We start from the raw sequence: 20581 nt of genomic DNA on the forward strand, positions 1-20581 counted from the left end.
TGGTGCTATAAAAGTGTATAATAGGAATTCACCAGCCATGGACCTCAAGGCCAAGGCTAAGTTGAAAGAGTAATGCTGTTGTTGGTGGAGTTGTGAACGAATCCAGCCATTCTGGAGAGCAATCTGGAATTATGCCCAAAAAGTTATCAAACTGTGCATACCCTTTGATCCAGCAGTGTTTCTATTGGGCTTATACCCCAAAGAGATACTAAAAAAGGGAAAGGGACCTGTATGTGCCAAAATGTTTGTAGCAGCCCTGTCTGTAGTGGCTAGAAACTGGAAAATGAATGGATGCCCATCAATTGGAGAATGGCTGGGTAAATTGTGGCATATGAATGTTATGGAATATTATTGCTCTGTAAGGAATGACCAGCAGGATGAATACAGAGAGGACTGGCGAGACTTACATGGACTAATGCTAAGTGAGATGAGCAGAACCAGGAGATCATTATACACTTCGACAACGATATTGTATGAGGATGTATTCTGATGGAAGTGGATTTCTCTGACAAAGAGACTTAACTGAGTTTCATTGGATAAATGATGGACAGAAACAGCTACACCCAAAGAAGGAATACTGGGAAATGAATGTGAACTATTTGATTTTTGATTTTCTTCCCGAGTTATTTTTACCTTCTGAATCCAATTCTCCCTGTGCAGCGGGAGAACTGTTCGGTTCTGCAAATATGTATTGTATCTAGGATATACTGCAACATATTTAACATATATAGGACTGCTTGCCATCTTGGGGGGGGGGAGGAAGGAGGGAGGGAGGGGAAAAAAAAACGAAACATAAGTGATTGCAAGGGATAATGCTGTGTAAAAATTATCCTGGCATGGATTCTGTCAATACAAAGTTATTATTAAATAAAATTAAATTAAAAAAAAAAAGGAAGAGTAATGCTGGGAGTTTGTCATCTGCCCTACTCTCAATTGAATGCTGACTTAAACAGAGGCTGGAGGATTTGAAGAATTTAGTTTCCCCCCACTTTTACCTACATCTCCTTAGCAATGGCTGACAAAAAGCAAGGACTGCTAACAATCCAGGGTGGTTTGGGTAATCTCACCTAAATTCTTCAGTATTTAGAGAGAGATAATTAAGAGGAAGTTGTAGTATTTTGTTGTCTTTATATCCCCTGTACCTAACTTAATGTCTGGCACAGAGTAGGCACTCAGAAATGTTCGTTGAGTTGAAGGAAGAGTACTCCTGTGCAGGATATTAAAGGGGGAAAGGGGACCAGGTATTTATTAAATCTGTTAGGTGACAGACTGGAGAAGGAAATGGCAAATCATCCCAATATCTTTGGCAAGAAAACATAGGAAGAATCAGAATGACTTGAAAACAACAGCCATAACAGTGAGACAATGTGCTAAAGGATTTACAAATATTACTTCATGGGATCCTCACAACAACCCTGGCAAGTAGGTACATTATTCATCCCATTTTACAGTTGAGGACATTGAGGTAAACAGATGTTAAGTGACTTGGCCGGAGTCATATAGCTAATAAGTGTTTGGATTTGAATTCAGATCTTCTTGGTTTTAGGCCCAGTACTCTATCCACTGCATTACCTAGGACATCAAGGTATATAATTACTATATTCACGAATCTAGAGTCTGTGACTGGGATTTTGTTTTAATTTAGAGAACGACACCTCTCCCTTGGCAAGTTCATGTGAGACTGGACGCTGGTAGTAGGAATAGTGGATGCTAAAGAGGCTCCAGTGAGAGAAAGGTCCTAGTGGAACCCTGCATCATCACACTGCTATAGGAGACCTGCCAGACAGGGCCACACTTGAGGCTTTCTTCTTAGAGCTAATAAGGGACTCCGTGACAGAAGAAATTTTGTTTCAGAAGAGGATTTTGGTTTTATTTTAGGGCAATACTTGGCACTAGCTGCAAAACAAAAAGAATCAAGCTTGAATTAGCCAGTAACGGATCTTCTCATCTAGCTCTGTCTCTGATGGAGAATTTATAAAGACCTTTGGGAGATGATCACTTCTTAAAATATGCAGTTTGATTTCTGAGTATTCTGTTTTATGTTCACTTTGATCCTTCAATAAAACCTTTCTTTCATTTTGTGAACTCTATTTGTGAGGAGATAGTATCCTAGATGATAACAGATAATGAATTTTCTGGCTGGAGGCCATGAATCAGAGATATGAAAACTGCACCCTATTGTGAATTTGGGCCCTTTTGAAATTCTTTTATACACAGGTATATGTGTATAGATAGTTATAGTTTTGGCATCAAAATGCCAGGCTTGTATCAAGGCCTTCATGTTACTATTGGAAGTAGTAATGGAGATTTTGATTGTTACCCAACTTTTCTTTAAATCAATCTGAGATAATGCCCACTGATTAAGCCAGGCAAAGTCTCACCAGTGCCTGGCTACTGGCCAACATTACCAGAAAAATTCTCTATAGCTCTAATGTATCTAATATATATTAATATAATATAATAACATATAGCTCTAATATGTAAAATAGCTCCAGTAGCTACTTTTTTATTAATGGTTTTTATTTTCAAAACACATGCATAGATAATTTTTAGCATTCATCCTTGCAAAACCTTGTGTTCCAAATTTTTCTCCCTCCTTTCTCCCCACTCCCTCCCCTAGATGGCAAGTAATCCAGTATATGTTAAACATGTGTAATCTTTCTATACATATCTCCACAGTTATCAAGCTGCACAAGAAAAATCAGATCAAAAAGAAAAAAAAATGAGAAAGAAAACAAAATGCATGCATACTACAAAAAAAAGTGAAAACGTTGCTATGGTCCACTTTTAGTCCCCAAAGTCCTCTTTCTGGATGCAGATGGCCTTCTCCATCCCAAGTCTATCAGAACTAGCCTGAATCACTACTAGAGCTTCTTTTCAGCTACAGGGAACCCATAAAAAGCTGAAGTTCAGCCTATACCCCGCAATGAAAATCCTGGGTATTCCAACACTGCTTATAGAGTCAATTCTACATTTGCCATGGCATCTGAGATGATTCTCACAACAGTGTTCAAAATCCATTGAAAAATAAGATCTAGGGAGAGGTTATATCCAATAGGCAGAGTATGATTCATCCCAAATTTCACTGTTGTGAAAGAACCTGTTAGAGTACCCTAACATGGCAATATTTCAGAGATCTAAGTTTTGGATATAACCAGATAATTATGGGATTTCAATTCCAATATCTCGAAAATTTCTATTATATCACAGTCATAGATTTAGAGCTCAAAGAAGGTCTCTTATTCACACCTTTAGTCCAATCCTCTCAGATAGGCAAATGGAGACACCAAGAGATAAAAGTGACTTGCCCAGAATCATTTAACAAATAAGTATCTGAGGTGAGATTTGAAGTCAAATCTTCCTGACTCCAAGTTTGGTGCTCTATCAGTTGTACCATACCACCTCTTTCCAATATTCTCTGGGAAGGATTAGTCGGGTATTTTCTGCTACTATATCCCAGTCCATAGTAGAAGAGGCTGTGATGGCTGGAAGCAAAGAGGAATACAAAGGTAGCATTCAAATCACTTAACTGGTGTAGGAATATAACTGACTTCTTTGATACCTGAAAAGAGAAAATGTTATAGTCAGACAGGTATTAATTCTAAACCTTTCCTTGCTATACAGAAACAAAGAGTTTTTATCCATCTGATGGCACAATCCTCAAAGAAGGAAATAATCTATTTTTTATTGTTTCCTCCAAGATTCTCCAAAGTATTTTATAATTTTAAATGTTATATCCTTTACAATAATGTCAACTTCTTGGAGAAAGGAATAAAAGGATAAGAGGGAAAGGGAACAAGCACCTATTTAATTGAGTGCTTAATTAAGCACTTACTATGTACTGTTTTAAATTTTGAACAGTTTACAGTTATCTCATTTGATCCTCACAACAACTCAGGGAGATAAATATTATTATTATCCCCATTTTATAGTTGAAGAAACTGAGGTAGATAGCAGTTAAGTGACTTTTCTGAGTCACAAGCTAATAAGTGTCTGGGTCCACACTGGAACCCATGACTCTAGGCTCAGCACTTACTGTACCATCTAGCTGCCTCATTAGCAAACAAATAAAGATGAATGCCCTTGATGGAAGACCTTCAGAAGGCGTTAGGATTCTTACATGGTGCTAAGACAGTGGAATTGATAGAGACCATAATTATCTAATTTAGCATGGTTCAGTGTGATTGATCTGATCCTACAAGGAGATGTTATGGGCCAGAACTTGAAACAAGGTATTAAGTGGAATTGATGAGACAATGGTTAAATCTAGTTTAGAATTGATTTAATCCTACAGCAAATAATAATTTCCTAGTGATATAATGATTGGTGTGTACTCAGTGTACAGCATATAAACTAGAAGCTCTGAGGGCCAGGAGGACAAGCCCATGGAGGACAAGCCCACTAGAAGCTCTTGGGGGAGGAGACAGATTCATTCCATCTTCCACCTTTGTGCTGCCTGGAGGCTGAAGCTGGCAGAGGCAAAGGACTAGCAGCAAGAGCTCTGGGAACCAAGGAGAGAGACAGGCCTCTAAGAAAGCTAACCGGCCCCAGGAAGGAGACAGGACTTTGAAGGAGACAATAAAGGATTTGGACTTTAACTCCTGGCTGCATTTGGGGTGATTACACTGAAGTGAACTGAAGGCTGCTTCCAAAGCCCCCCAGGAAACCTGCTCCCAGAGAAGATTATACTTTAGAGAAGGACATTACAAGAAGGCCATGACAGTTTTTAAAATGGTTCTGTCAGTCATAGTATAGCATATGAACCAGAATCAGTGATGGTCTTCATCTATATGAAGTCAGCTATACAGCTGACTTAACCCTCAGTGGAAGGTATGCTCTTAGAGATGTTTTTCTGGTAATGTCCCAGCTATCTTACCCAATATCCCTTGAGGTTAAATAGTAACATTTGCAGGATGGCTGGTTGCAGTAGAAAGCTTAAGTCATTGACCCACACCAGCAATCTAAACCCATGAGCCTAATATTATCATTGGTATTCTCTAACCAAACAAACCAGCTATAGAAATATTAGAATTGAAAGAAAACAAAAACAAAACCTTGACAAAAGTACAGAAAATTTTATATGATCATTACATTTTTTAAAAAATATAATTATCTCATTGACTCAAGAGAAAAGGAGAGATACTGGCTTTAACAAATGCTTACTGGTCTGAAGGGGAAGGGTATTTATAGCTTTACCAATTCCAGTCAAGCAATGGATGATAATGGCAGGAATGAGAGTTTAGAAAAAGGAGGAACAAAATTGCTCTGACATTCCTCATCCAGACCATAGGAGTGACAACTTGATGTATGGAAGGATAAGAATAATACAGCTCTGGGCAATATTGAGTTACTAGGCAACTGTGTCTGTAAGCTTTAGCCATAGGGAAAGAAGGAATTTCCTATAAGTGCTAGTGGAAAACTTCAGGAAACTTTAATGATTTGAAACTCACAACGAGCAGAAAGAATATTAGATTAAGAGTAAAGAGATCTATTCCCAGATGTTAATTCATTGTGAAACTTGGGTAAGTTACTTAAATTCTCTGTACCATAATTTTTTCATCTATAAAAGAAGGGAGTTGGGCTAAATGATCTCTAAAGTCATCTCTGGGTCTGAAATTATATTATTCTTAGTAAAGCTGTGAATGAAAGATATAGTCACTCATTTAAAAAAATTTAAAAGCCATTCAAGTCTTTAAGCCATTGATTTTATTCAGCCACAGGATAATGGTGGCTGAATAAAGTAGGGCTTTAATGTGGGGATCTTTGGAGGGAAAGAGAAATATTGGAGGGTCATATAGTCAAAAGTTTTTTTTTTTTTTTTTTTTTTCCATTTGCCATGAGCTACTCACTAAGTGCATAGTGGATACATTGCTGGGCCCTTATGGGTTCAAATCTGGCCTCAGCCACTTACTAGCTCTATGACCCTGGACAGATCACTTAATCCTATTTGCCTTAGTTTTCTTCTCTGTAAAATGATGCCAAGAAGGAAATGGTAAATCACTCTAATATCCTTGTTAAGAAAATCCCAAATGGGGTCATGGAGAGAGGGGTCATGAACAACTCACATTCCACTTTACCTGATTGTTTTCTTCTGTAAACAAAAATTCCCAAACCAATCAGGAATAAGACACTGACAGTAAACCCAGAAATAATTTTCACAAATGGAATAATAGTCTTTGGCTCTGAAATGAAAACAAATGAAGAAAATCATACACCCCCTTACAGACACTTGGAGTTTTTTCTTATGACCTATCAGAAAAATCAAGATTATTCCTCTGTTATTCTTTCACTATCATTTTTTCTTGTAAGTCAATAAAACTAGAAGAAATTTTACAGAGCATTGGCTTGAAAACAATATTCCATTTTCCCTCTAGCAGCCCAAGAACTTCTCCCTAAGAAATCTCACTATATCCTTACCAACTGGCACATGGAGGACCTTAAGGAAGTTATTATGTTCCACCTGGCAGGAATAATGGTCTTTACTTTGAGGATCAACCTCTATTGATATCCAGGTCTGATAGGTTCCATCTCCACTGGGAAGAATGTCTCCATATTCAATTTCTTGGATTATCAATTCCCCATTTTTTATCCAGGTCATGGTGATCTCTGGGGGATAGAAACCGTAGGCTCTGCAGATGAGAGTTGTAATTCCAATAGATGACTTTTTGCAGCTTCCTCTGAGTAGTGGGTTTTCTGAAAAGAAAAAAAAATTTGAAAAGAGAGGAGGTTTTCTTCCTTTTGCTGATTATAAAACATTCAACTATCTCTCATCCATTCTTCATCAGCTTTTAGACAATCATATCAAAGGAAATACATCACCAGCAAGGACCCTAAACCAAGGTAAAATTGCATCAAACATTTGACTGCTTAGTAATGATAACTCCCATTTTTATAGTGCTTTAAAGTATACAAAGAATGTCCTTCTCACTAATCCCAAACCTACTCTGAAAGCTCTGTGTCCCAGCAGCTGGGACTCAGTCAGATTCTTTAAACAAAGGACCAGTACAATGTGGCTATGGGCATTTGAAAAGTCCTTGATAAGTATTGCAAATCTTCATTACACCTCATAAAATATGTATTAAGGAACTGTTATGTTGCTAAGGTAACATGATTGAAAAAAATCATTGATCTTGCAGGTCTCCATTTATGTAAAACCTTACCCCTAAACCTAAATTTCCTCACCTGTAAAAAAGGGATAATACCTTCTATATTGCTTCATGGGGTTATGTGAAAAAACAATTCTCTACGATAAAGATAAAGGTAAGATTTTTTTAGAATTGTTTGTTACTAAAATTGAGATTAGAATTTAAGAGCCATGGATGAAAGGGGATTGTAACAGAAAAAAAAAGGAGGGGGTGAAGTAAAGGTAAAATGAGGGAAATTACATCTCGAGAAGAGATGAAGAAAACCTATTACAATTGAGGGAAAGAAGGAAGGTGATAAATATTGTGTGAATATTACTCTCATGGGATTTGGTCCAAAGAAAGAATGTTGGTATACTTGGTTTTGCTGAAAAATTTCTCTCACCCTACAGAAAAGTGGGAGGGGAAAGGGCAAAAGAAAAGGGGTAAGCTAAATAGAAGGGAAAACAGAAATAGTAGGGGAAAGGTATAAGCAAGGGGGAGGGTCTCTAAAAGGAGAGGACTGCTTGAGGCAAATAGTGTTCATAAGTAAAATACTGGAGAGGAGGGAAAGGGGAAAAGGAAAGAGAAAAGTATAATTTGGGGTTAATATGATGTCAGGAAATACAGAATTAGTAGTTTTAATTGTAAATGTGAATGGGGTGAACTCTCCTGTAAAACGTAAGCAGATAACAACTGGATTAAAAGCCAGAATCCTACAATATGTTGTTTACAAGAAACAGTTAAAGCAGAGTGATACATACAAAGTCAAGGTAAAAGGCTGGAGCAGAATCTATTATACTTCAGGTGAAGTAAAAAAAAAGCATGGGTAGCCATCCTTATCTCAGATCAAGCAAAAGCAAAAATTGATCTAATTAAAGGAGATAAGGAAGGAAACTATACCTTGCTAAAGGGTACCATAGATAATGAAGCAATTATCAATATTAAACAGATATGCACCAAGTGGTGCAACATCTAAATTCCTAAAGGAGAAGTTAAGAGAGTTGCAAGAAGAAATAGACAACAAAACTATAATAGTGGGAGATCTCAACCTTGCACTCTCAGAACTAGATAAATCAAACCACAAAATAAATAAGAAAGAAGTTTAAAAGTTATCATATTAAAAATATGATAAATCTTTGGAGAAAATTGAATGGAGACAGAAAGGAATACACTTTCTTCTCGGCAGTTCATGGAACCTATACAAAAATTGACCATATATTAGGACGTAAAGACCTCAAAATCAAATGCAGAAAGGCAGAAATAGTAAATGCATTTTTTCAGATCATAGTGTAATAAAAATACATTCAATAAAAGTCCAAGGGAAAAAAGACCAAAAAGTAATTGGAAACTAAATAATTTTATCCTAAAGAATGAATGGGTAAAACAGCAAATCATAGACACAATCAATAACTTCATCCAAGAGAATGACAATAATGATACAACATACCAAGATTTGTGGGATGCCGCCAAAGCAGTAATAAGGGGAAATTTTATATCTCTAGATGCTTACTTGCATAACATAGAGAAAGAGAAAATCAATGAATTGGGCTTACAACTAAAAAAGCTAGAAAAAGGACAAATTAAAAAACCCCAATCAAATACCAAATTTGAAATTCTAAAAATAAAAGGCGAGATCAATAAAATTGAAACTAAAGAAACTACTGAATTAATAAATAAAACTAAGAGTTGGTTTTATGAAAAAACAAAAAAACAAAAGATAAACATTTAGTTAATTTGATTAGAAAAAGGAAAGAGGAAAATCAAATTGTTAGTCTCAAAAATGAAAAGGGAGAACTATCCACCAATGAAGAGGAAATTAGAGCAATCATTAGGAATTACTTTGCCCAACTTTATGCCAATAAATTTGAAAACCTAAGTGAAATGGAATACCTACAAAAATATAAACAGCCCAGATTAACAGAGGAGGAAGTAAATTACTTAAATAGTCCCATTTTAGAAAAAGAAATAGAACAAGCTAATAAATCAACTCCCTAAGAAAAAATCCAAGACCAGATGGATTTGCATGTGAATTCTACCAAACATTTAAAGATCAATTAACTCCAATACTATATAAACTATTTGAAAAAATGAGGAATGAAGGACTCCTACCAAATTCCTTTTATGACACAGACATAATACTGATACCTACACCAGGCAGGATGAAAACAGAGAAAGAAAATTATAGTCCAATCTCCCTAATGAATACTGATGCAAAAATCTTAAATAAAAAATTAGCAAAGAAATTACAGAAAATCATTCCCAGAATACTACACCATGACCAAGTAGAATTTATACCAGAAATGCCAGGCTGGTTCAATATTAGGAAAACTATTAGCATAATTTACTATATCAATAATCAAATTAACAAAAACTGTAATATTATCTCAATAAATGCAGAAAAAGCATTTGACAAAATACAACACCCATTCCTAATAAAAACACTAGAGAGTATAGGAATAAATGGACTTTTCCTTAAAACAGTCAGTAGCATCTATTTAAACCATCAGCAAGGATCATATATAATGGGGATAAACTGGAACCATTCCCAATAAGATCAAGAGTGAAACAAGGTTGCCCACTATCATTACTATTACTATTCAATATTGTATTAGAAATGCTATATGGCAAGATATGCTAGAAATGGCAATAAGAGAAGAAAAAGAGATTAAAGGAATTAGAGTAGGTAATGAGGAACCAAATTACCATTCTTTGCAGATGATATGATGGTATACTTAGAAAATCCTCAAGAATCAACTGAAAAACTATTAGAAATAATCTACAACTTTAGCAAGGTTGCAGGATACAAAATAAATCCACATAAATCATCAGCCTTCTTATATATCACTAACAAAATCCAACAGCAAGAGATAAAAAGAGAAATTCCATTTAAAATAACTGTTGATAGTATAAGATATTTGGGAATATCTCTCTGCCAAAGGAAAGTCAGGAACTATATGAACAAAACTACAAAACACTTTCCACACAAACAAAGTCAAATCTAAGCAACTGGAAAAATATCAAGTGCTCTTGGATAAGTCAAGTGACTATGATAAAGATGACAATAGTCTCTAAACTAATCTATTTATTTAGTGCTATACCAATAAAACTCCAAGAAACTATTTTACTGACCTAGAAAAAATAACAAAATTCATCTGGAAGAACAAAAGGTCAAGATTTTCAAAGGAATTAATAAAGAAAAAGGCAAATGAAGGTGGCCTAGCTGTACCAGATCTAAAACTATATTATAAAGCAGCAGTCATCAAAACAATTTGGTACTGGCTAAGAAACAGAGAAGTTGATCAGTGGAATAGATTAGGTTCACAGGACAAAATAGTCAATCACTATAGCAATCTAGTATTTGACAAACCTAAAGGCCCCATCTTTTGGGATAAGAATTCACTATTTGACAAAAACTGCTGGGAAAATTGGAAACTAGTATGGCAAAAAGTAGTCATCTACCCACACTTAACACCGTACACCAAGAGAAAGTCAAAATGGGTTCATGACCTAGATATAAAGAATGAGATTATAAATAAATTAGAGGAACACAGGATAGTTTACCTCTAAGACCTGTGGAAGAGGAAGGAATTTATGACCAAAGAAGAACTAGAGATCATTACTGATCACAAAATAGAAAATTTTGATTATATCAAATTGAAAAGTTTTTGTACAAACAAAAGTAATGCAGACAAGATGAGAAGGGAAGCAATAAATTGGGAAAATATTTTTATAGTCAAAGGTTCTGATAAAGGACTCATTTCCAAAATATATAAAGAATTGACTCTAATTTATAAGAAATCAAGCCATTCTCCAATTGATAAATGGTCAAAGGATATGAACAGACAATTTTTAGATGAAAAAATTGAAACTATTTGTAGCCACATGAAAAGGTGCTCCAAATCACTATTGATCAGAGAAATACAAATTAAGACAATTGTGAGATACCACTACACACCTCTCCAATTGGTTAAGATGACAGAAAAAGATAATAAAGAATATTGGAGAAGATGTGGGAAAATTGAGACACTGATACATTGCTGGTGGAACTGTAAACAGATCCAACCATTCTGGAGAGCAGTTTGGAACTATACTCAAAAAGTTATCAAACTGTGCATACCCTTTGATCCAGCAGTATTGCTACTGGGCTTATATCCCAAAGAGATCCTAAAGGAGGGAAAGGGACCTGTATGTGCAAAACTGTTTGTGGCAGCCCTCTTTGCAGTGGCTAGCAACTAGAAACTGAGTGGATGCCCATCAATTGGAGAATGGCTGAATAAATTGTGGTATATGAATGTCATGGAATATTATTGTTCTGTAAGAAACGAACAGCAGAATGATTTCAGAGAGGCCTGGAGAGACCTACATGAACTAATGCTAAGGGAAATAAGCAGAACCAAGAGATCACTATACACAGCAACAACAAGACTATACAACAATCAATTCTGATGGTTCTCTTCAACAATGAGACGATTCAAAAAAGTTCCACTTGTTCAGTGACGAAGACAGCCATCTTCACCCAGAGAGAGGCCTATGGGAACTGAGTGTGGAACATAACATAGCATTCTCACTCTTTCTGTTGTTATTTGCTTGCATTGTATTTTCTTTCTCAGTTTTTCTTTTTCTTCTTTCTTGATTTGATTTTTCTTGTGCAGCAAGATAACTCTCTCTCTCTATATATATATATGATTTAACATGTATTTCAATATAATTAACATGTATTGAACTACCTGCTAGCTAGGGGAGGGGTGTGGGGAAGGAGTAAAAAATTTGGAACAACAGGTTTTGCAAGGGTCAGTATTGGAAAAATTACTCATGCAAATGCTTTGTAAATAAAAAGTTTTAATTTAAAAAGGCCAAAAGAAAAAAAAAAGAATTTAAGAGCAATGATTCTCAACTAGATGCTTTTAAATGATAGTAAAGATATTTTCATTCAGTTCTACTCCCAAAGTATGTGCTGTGTTGTAACTCAGCTACAAAAAAAGAAATGACTACTATATCATTGTAGGAGATTTAAGAGATACCCAGACAAAGATGAGACAAGTCCTACCCTCAGAGAGCTTACTCTGTTGGGAGAATCTATAATGAACGATATTGTTTGAAGGAACACAGAGATTATTTCACGGGGATAGACTCTGATAACATAGAAACTGCTTTTTTCAGATACTTCTTTTTATGCTGGTATTTTAGCCCTACATAGTAAGTATTACCCAAGGTTTTCATCAATCCTGGAGAATACATAAATGCTGTCTCAGCTGTGTGAAGTTACCTAAGGATCTTCATCATTCTTCATAAGAGACATGCAGGGTTCCAGACTCTCTTCTGCCCCTACTCCAGGGAGACTTTTGCAGACATATAGGCAAAGTCAACTGGTCAACATGTTTCTGATTTCCAGCTTACTTCCCTCCAGACTTCTGTGAATTTCTCTTTGAGAAAGATTGGGGCCTCTCTCAGATGAGCTCTCGTGGCAAGAGAATGCATTCATCCTGTGTAGTCGTCTCCAATTTCCGTTTGCTCTCTGCTTTATTTGTCATAGTCTTTTATACAATCTGAGTTTGCCAGAAAGGGGACAAGGCAGAGGGTTTAAGTCCCCTCCCCCTTCAAGAGAGGCAACCAGGGGGAGTCAGAGACTTTGTTCTGAACCAATCATGGTCGTAGACCCGCAGGATTTAGGGGCATAGTGGATAGAATTCCAGTCTAATTCCCCATCACTCAGAGAACAAAACATCACTTCACTCCTCTTAAGTCAGGGTAGCCTCCTTCCCATGACCTGTCTATACCTTTAGACATCACGCATCCTATATGGGTAGCAGCACATATCTTATATAGGTACCATCTCTAAAATCTACTTTCCCTGAAATCAGGAAATATCCAGATGTCAAATCTGCAGAGCTCCATGATTGTAGTTTGGCAGGAATGCTTATGGCTGATTTCCAAAATTATATGGCAGAGCCCTAGTCCCCGGAGACTGAATAGTTGGCAACTTACATAGTGTGATTTTGGCAGCAAGGAAGGGCACCCTGTCCACAAAAGGCTCTCTGTGCCTGTCTCCTGCTGCCTCAAACATCTCTTACAAGGGACAAGGTTTTTCATTTAAGACTTAAATAAAGGCTTCAAATAAGAATCCCTTTAAGAAAGGGAATCTTCATTAAACTTGTTCTCTTTCATCTCTTGAATTCCAGCTGACAGAAATCTCGAGCTGCACTCTGAAGACCCACTGCTACTGATGTTCAGATCCTGCAAATAGCCACTAGTAGATGCTTCTTTAAAGCAGGTTTAGGTAAAGGAGTAGAGGAAGAACACCTTAATATCCTGCAAATGGAAGAGAGATGCAAAGGAAAGATTTAAAGAAGAAACTGATGAGTTGTGATGATTGTTGTATGGCATTATTTGACTTGGGTCTTGCTAGGTTTTTCTTTTTTTCTCCCTCTGTCTCTCCTTCCCTCCCTTCTCCTTCCCTTCCCTTTTTTCTTCTTCTTCTTCTTCTTCTTCTTCTTCTTCTTCTTCTCTTCTTCTTCTTCTCTCTTCTTCTTCTTCTTCTCTCTTCTTCTTCTTCTTCTTCTTCTTCTTCCTCTTCCTCTCTCTCTCTCTCTCTCTCTCTCTCATCTCCCTACACAATTTTTTAGCACCCACTCTATCTTTCCTTCACCAACTACCTCCTTGCTATCTCTTGTTTTCTTTCTTTATAATTTAAATGTTCTTCTTTATTATGAACTTAATCATCAACAATGCACATACCATGATGTATAAAGGATAAAAGAAAGGTAAAAATACAAAACTGAAAACTTCTTCTACATAGTTTATTTTTTAAAAGCAGCTACTAAATATACCAGAAGAGCCAGAGGTCTCAGTAGATATAGCACTAGGCCTGAAGTCAGGTAAACCTGAATTCAAATCTAACTTCAGACACTTACTAGGGTATGTGATCCTGGGCAAGTCCTTTAACCTGTTTACTTTAATCCATTATAAAAGGAAATGGCAATCCCTAGCAGAATCTTTGCCAAGAAAACCCCATGAATGGGTTCCACAGGGTTATTAAGAGTCAGTCACAGAGATCACTAAATTTGCCAGTAGTAATAAAATGCTGCTGTGATCCCCTCCTGAAACATCTTGTTTTCTTTTGTACTTCTTTAGGTTTTACAAATGCTTCGTTTCTTTTTTACATCACTATCACTTCTCCCATAGTAAGAATAATTTATTCTTAATATAATAATAAGAATAATCCAACTTGCTGTCTGTGGGATCTTTGGCAAATCACTTGACCTCTCTGGGTCTCAGTTCCCTCATCCACAAAACAAGAGAATTTGATTCAGTGGCTTTTTTGGTCCTCCTGACCCCTCAAAGTCTATGATTCTAAAGAGTCTCTATTTTCTGGTGGTTTAAATTTTTTTTTTTTTTTTTGCTTTCCCATGACCTGTTTCAGAGAGGACAGTAGTCCAGTCAATATTAATATTCTTCTCTTGGTAAACAAAGTCTGTACACTTGATCAATGGGATGAGAATGGAGAGCTAGAAATAACTCTTAAATGGTGGGAAAAAAAGGTACTTTGAAACTACCTTCTAGGTATGAAGACCTAGGTCTTTGTCAGAAGTATATTACAAATAGTAGTTCATTTGATTGTCACATGACCCTGTGAGATAGCTGCTACTATTATCATACAGCCCATTTGATCTTCTAGGGAAACTCAGTCTGAAATGCTTTAGGGATTAAAGATCTAGGAAAAACAAAAACAAAAACAGATTTCAGCCTCATACTAAGGCACTTAACACACTAAGACTTCTGGGTCTTTTCACATTAAATTAAATTAAAGTAGATTATTTATTGTTGGAAATGTAACCCTTTTGTTCCGGAGCTTTGAGTGGATTATAATGATAATAATGACCATAACTAGCATTTACACTGGCACCTGGAGGTTTGTGATGCACTTTATAGATATGATGCCATCTGGTCCTCACAACAATGTTGAGAGCTAGGTGCCATAATTATCCCCATTTTGAACATGAGTACAAAGAAGATTAACGACTTGAGTGACAGGGTCCCCAAGGTCACACAGAGTTATACAGCTACTAAATGTCTGAGGTCCCATTTGAATTCAGTTCTTCCCAACTCCAAGTTCCTAGATCTATGCATTGCACCAGCATCTGCCCCTTTGGAGGAGCTAGGAGAGACTGAAGACAAGAATTGGATAGGAAAAAGCATGGGTGAATTATAATTTTGGTGATGGAAGTGCTGTGCCACAGTTGCCTTTTGATGTCTTGACCTAGTTTCCCCATTGTCCTATCTGCCTCAGGTTATAACCATTCCCTCTTAATGTTTGATAGAATAAAGGTCTTATTTAGACTTTAGGCTATACTTATTCCCTCTTAATGTTCAATGGGATTTTAAGGGTCTTTATCTATTTTAGATATCATTAGAATATCTGGAGCCTCTCCAATATCTCCCATTATGTCATCCTAAGGGCCTCCCCCATTAGGTCATCCCCATCCAGGTACCTCCCCCATTATGTCCTTGTTCTTGTTATCCTATAAAAAAGCTTGCTGTCTGATACTTAGTGCTGGATTCTTTAAGATGATAGTCTCGTCCAATCCTGGGACCAAGATCCATTTGGTCCCAGTAAATCTCTCCATTTAATAAACTATTAAATTGCTCTCTAATCTCTGTCTTACTCAGTTTCTCCAGCATTACAGAAGGAGTTCCCACCTAGATAAAACCACAGATTCAAGTACTGAATCACTGAACTGGAGTATTGAATGAAGATTAAACTATTATCAAGGAAATCTTAAACTTGGTAAAGGAAGCAGATGAAAAGCCATCATTCAAGACCTAGCTTAAAAAAAACACATAGGTTATGACAAGCTCAAAGACCTGTTCTAGAAAAGTTGCCTATAGGTTAAAATATAAGTAACATGAAATGATATTTTAAATGCACTAGGAGCATATTACTTAAAGGAATTCTAAAGACTCTTTAGTAAAGTGAAGAGTAATTCCCCAATTTGTCTTTTTTGTAAAACTGAATTTTCACATGTCAGATTTGCTAGATGAGAAGCTGAGTAGGGTGAGTCAACAAGCATTTATTAACCATAATAGGTGCCAGACATTGGGTTAAGCTAAGCAGAAGATAGAGTCCTGGGCCTTAAAGGCAGGACCCCTGAGTTCAAATCCAGCGTCAGACTAGCTGAGTGAGCCCAGACAAATCACAAGTTCAGTTTCCTTATCTGTAAAATGGTGGTGATAATAGCTCCTACCTCCCAGGATTGATGTGAGGATCAAGTGAGATCTTATTTATAAGGGGCTGAGCACAGTGCTTGGCATATAAAAGGTGTTTAATAGATGCTTATTGTTTCCCTTCCCTTCCTTCCCTGTCTCCTCATCCAAACAGTCTGTTCTTAAAGAACTACATTCTAATTGGGCAGATATGTAAATAGATACATACATGGTATGTACAGAGATCAGTGGAAGGGTACGAAAAAGTGTCCTGCAGAGACAGGGTACGAGCTGAGTCTGCAAGGAAACCAGGGAAACTCAAGGGAAGGAAGCAGAGCACTCCCCCACAAAGACTGGGGACCCACTGTCCTTTTCAAGAAACTTCAAGCAGACCCTGGATTGAAGTCTGTGGAGATGAGTGAAGTGTCCCACATCTGGAAAACTAAGGGGCCAAGTTATGAAATGCTCCAAAGGTCAAACTGAGCTTATATTTGATCCAGGAAGTAAGAGGAAGTCACTAAAACTTAAATGACAGAAGGCTGACCAGGTCAGACCTACTTGTTAGAAAAATAACCATCCAAAACCTATAGACTCCAAATCCCTTAATTGATAAGGAGTCAAAGAATATGAAAGATGGCCGGCGGCACAGCGCATAGAGCACCAGGCCTGGAATAAGGAAGACTCAATTTCCCGAGTTCAGATCTGGCCTTAGACTCTTCATGGCTGAGTGACCTTTTTAACATTTGCCTTAGTTTCCTCATTTGTAAAATGAACTGGAAAAGGAAATGTATCCTTGTATCCTGTATCTTTTTTCAAGAAAACCCCAAATAGTGTCCCAAAGAGATGGACACAACTAAAGAGTAATAAAGAATATGAACCAGAAGTTCTCAAAAGAAGAATTGCAAACAACTAACACATGAATGTTCCAAATCACTTATAATAAGAGAAATGCAGAACAATGTGATGTTCTCTTCTTTTCTCAATTATGATCGTTCTCTGGGAGCAGATTTCTTGGGGAGCTTCTGGAGGCAACCTTAGTTTCAGTTCAAAGTAATAATCACCTCAAACGCAGCCAGGTATTAAAAGTTCAAATCCTTTATGGTCTCGTCCAAAATAGCCCGGTTAGTTTTCTTAGAGGCCTATCTCCCTCCTTGTTCTAAGAACTCTTGCAGCTTTCCTTTGCCTCTGGCAGCTTCACCCTCCAGCTCCCTCTGAATCTTGGTTCTGAATCTCCCGACTGAATTCTGGCTCTGTCAATCTCCCGAACTGACTCCTCCACTGATTCCAGACTGAGGTTCTAAGAGTGTCTTATATATGATCTCTTAAAGGTGTGAACCCAAAGGTCGACTCCTCCTCTGAGAGAGTAGGATTGTGGGAGGTGTAACTTTGTGAATATCCCAGACTTGTGAACTCTCAAAGGTGTAAACTTAAGCATTGTTTCTATCAATTCCAGTGAGTTATCACCTTGTTTCAAGTTCTAGCTCATAACAGAACAAAACAATTGTAAGGTCAATGCAGCAAAAAAAGGGAATAATCATTTTAGGAAGGTCGTAGGAAGATAAGCACATTAATGAATTGTTGGTGGAGCTCAGAATTAGTAAAACACTTTGGAAAACAATTTGAAATTATGCACAAAAGTTCATGTCCTTTTGAGTCAAAAGATTCCACTACCAATCATTCACACCAAGGTGATCACTAATTAAAAAGAAGGTCTACCTTTATACCAAAGTATTGATAGCATCACACACACACACACACAAAAACTGGAAGTAAAGTAGATTCCCACCAATTAGAGAATGACTAAATAAATTCACTCTGGAAAAATCACTTAACCCCTTTTTGCCTCAGTTCCTTATCTGTTAAATGGGTTCACAATGGAGAAGGAAATGGCAAACCACTTTGTCAAGAAAACCCCAAGGATTTTATCCATGGGATCGCATAGAGTTGGATGTGACTGAACGACAACCAACAAATTGTGGTACTTTACTGTAATGGAAAATTATTCTTCTACAAGCAATGATGGATATGATGAATACAGAAAAACTTTGACTTAGAATTAATACAAAGTGAAGTAAGCAAAAGTAAGAAAACAATGATTAAGCCATAAAAAAAATTAATGCAGTATGACCTAGAAAAGAGACTGGAGAAGATACTTCCCCCTACTCCTTTGCAGAAATGGGTGATCCATTGATATAGTACATTGCATATATTTTCTGATGTTTATATATATATATATCACTTGGTTTTGCTGCTTTTTTCCTTTCTTTCTCTTTAAAAAAGTTCTTTCTTATGTGAACTAGCTCTCTAGGAAGGAGGTAGATAAAGGGAAATGGGGAAATTTAGAATATGAAAAAATAAAATATAGCAATAAAAATTTATTTGAATAAAAGCCTTCCTGTAATAGAGTGAAGGATAGATCAAATAGTAGGGAGAAACTTGAAGCAAGCAGACCATTTAAAAGTCTATTGCAATAATACAATTAAGAGGTATTGGGGGCTGAAGTAGGGTTATGTCTATATGAATGGAAAGAACAGGACACAGACAGATACAGAGGTAGAAGCAGACAGTGTTTGGCAATGGACTGGATATGGAGGGGGGTGAACAGATGACAATGAGATTGTGAGCTGAAGTGGTGGTATCCTCAATAGTAATAGGGAAAGATAATGAGTTTTGATTTGGACACGTTAAGTTTGAGATGTCAATGGAATATCTAGTTTGAGGTGCCCAAAAGGCAGTTGGTGATACATGATTGGCTATATAACTCAGGAGAGAGCTAGGACTAGATGGATATAGCTGGGAGTCACCTGCATAGAAATGATATTTGAATGCAAGATAGGATTCCAAGAACCTGGAAGACTTAGGTATAAGTAAGTGCTGCCAGTGATATTAATTGTGTGATCATAAGAATACTTTTCAAAAATAATAATAACTTTTTTATTTTTCAAAATACAAGTAAAGATAGTTTTTAACATCCACCTTTGCAAAACTTTGTATTCCAAATTTTTTCCCTCCCTCTCTGCCTCTCCTTCCCCTAGACAGCAAGTCATCAAATATATTTGCACATGTGCAGTTCTTCTAAACACATTTCTACATGTATCAGATCATGATAATATTTAACCTCTTAGTGCTTTTAGCATTCTAAGATTATAAGTTTTGTTGGTGTTAGTAAATCATTTCAGTCATGTCTGAATCTTTATAATACCATTTAGGGCACTGGAATGTTTTACCATTTCCTTTTTCAGTCCATTTTAAAGATGAGGAACTGGGGCAAACAGGGTTAAGTGACTTGCCCATGGTCACATAGCTTGGGGCTGGTTGATTATTGTACATTTTTGAAGAGGAACAAAATATCATTGCTATATTAGGGATTAAGGTAGCATATATCCAATTGTGACTGATCAGGCCAATATCTACCACAGATGGAGCATAGAGTTCATATGAACATTTGGACTAGAGATATCTCTAAATTTGCACATCTCATATTTCTTTTGAGCTAATGCAATTCTGCTTTGTTCATAGAACAATGCCTTCTTTAATGCAAGCAGTCCTTTGCCAGCATCTCCCATATGTCATAATTGATTCCAAGTTCTTCAGAGAGACCTTGAAAGGGTCCCTGTATAACTTCTTCTGACTTCCACATGAGTATTTGCCTTTTATGTGTTCTCCATAAAGTAGTCTTTTAGGCAAATGTACTTTGGATATTCAAATAACCTGGCCAGCCCATCAGAGTTGCACTTCCTGAAGTAGAGTTGGAATGCTTGACAGGTCAGCTCGAGAAAGGACCTCAGTGTCCAGTGCCTCAACTTGTCAAGTGAAATTCACAATCTTCTAAACATTTCAAACGGGAATACTTCAGTTTCCTGTTCAGTAAATGGTCCATGTTTCATACACAAACCACAATGAAGTTAGGAGAGAGGTTCTTTAGACCTTCAGTTTGGTAATTCTTTTGGAGCTTGTCAAATGCTGATCTAGCTGTAGAAATGCTTGCATCAACCTCATTATCTGTCTGTACATATCCCAAGTATTCTTAACCACATCATTCAGAATTTCCCTATTTGCTGTACCTGATGGTTCCACATATGTATAGTGTTATAATGGTTGGTGGAAAGTCTCTGTTTTCTTGGTGTTGTCAGGCAAAAATTTGCCCAAGAGGCAGAGAATTTATCCATACTCCATTGCATCTCAGCCTCAGAGGTTGAATGGAAAATATAATCCTGTGAACAAACATCATGCACCAATTCTCCCTCCACTTTAGT

At 36.8% G+C, this 20581-nt stretch overlaps 1 protein-coding gene across 1 annotated transcript in view; it reads right to left on the reverse strand.

The window, feature by feature from the left end:
* Positions 1-756: 756 nt before the first annotated feature.
* LOC127562831 (major histocompatibility complex class I-related gene protein) overlaps positions 757-20581 on the reverse strand; it is a 48757-nt gene continuing 28932 nt past the window's right edge. The window contains exons 4-6 of the mRNA XM_051998832.1: positions 6418-6693; positions 6078-6182; positions 757-3562 (exon numbers count right to left, since the gene is read on the reverse strand). Coding sequence (XP_051854792.1) covers positions 3522-3562; positions 6078-6182; positions 6418-6693 — 422 coding nt within the window. The 3' untranslated portion in view covers positions 757-3521. The remainder of the gene's footprint in view (positions 3563-6077; positions 6183-6417; positions 6694-20581) is intronic.

This window comes from Antechinus flavipes, chromosome 4, assembly GCF_016432865.1.
Source record: "Antechinus flavipes isolate AdamAnt ecotype Samford, QLD, Australia chromosome 4, AdamAnt_v2, whole genome shotgun sequence".
NCBI lineage: Eukaryota > Metazoa > Chordata > Mammalia > Dasyuromorphia > Dasyuridae > Antechinus > Antechinus flavipes.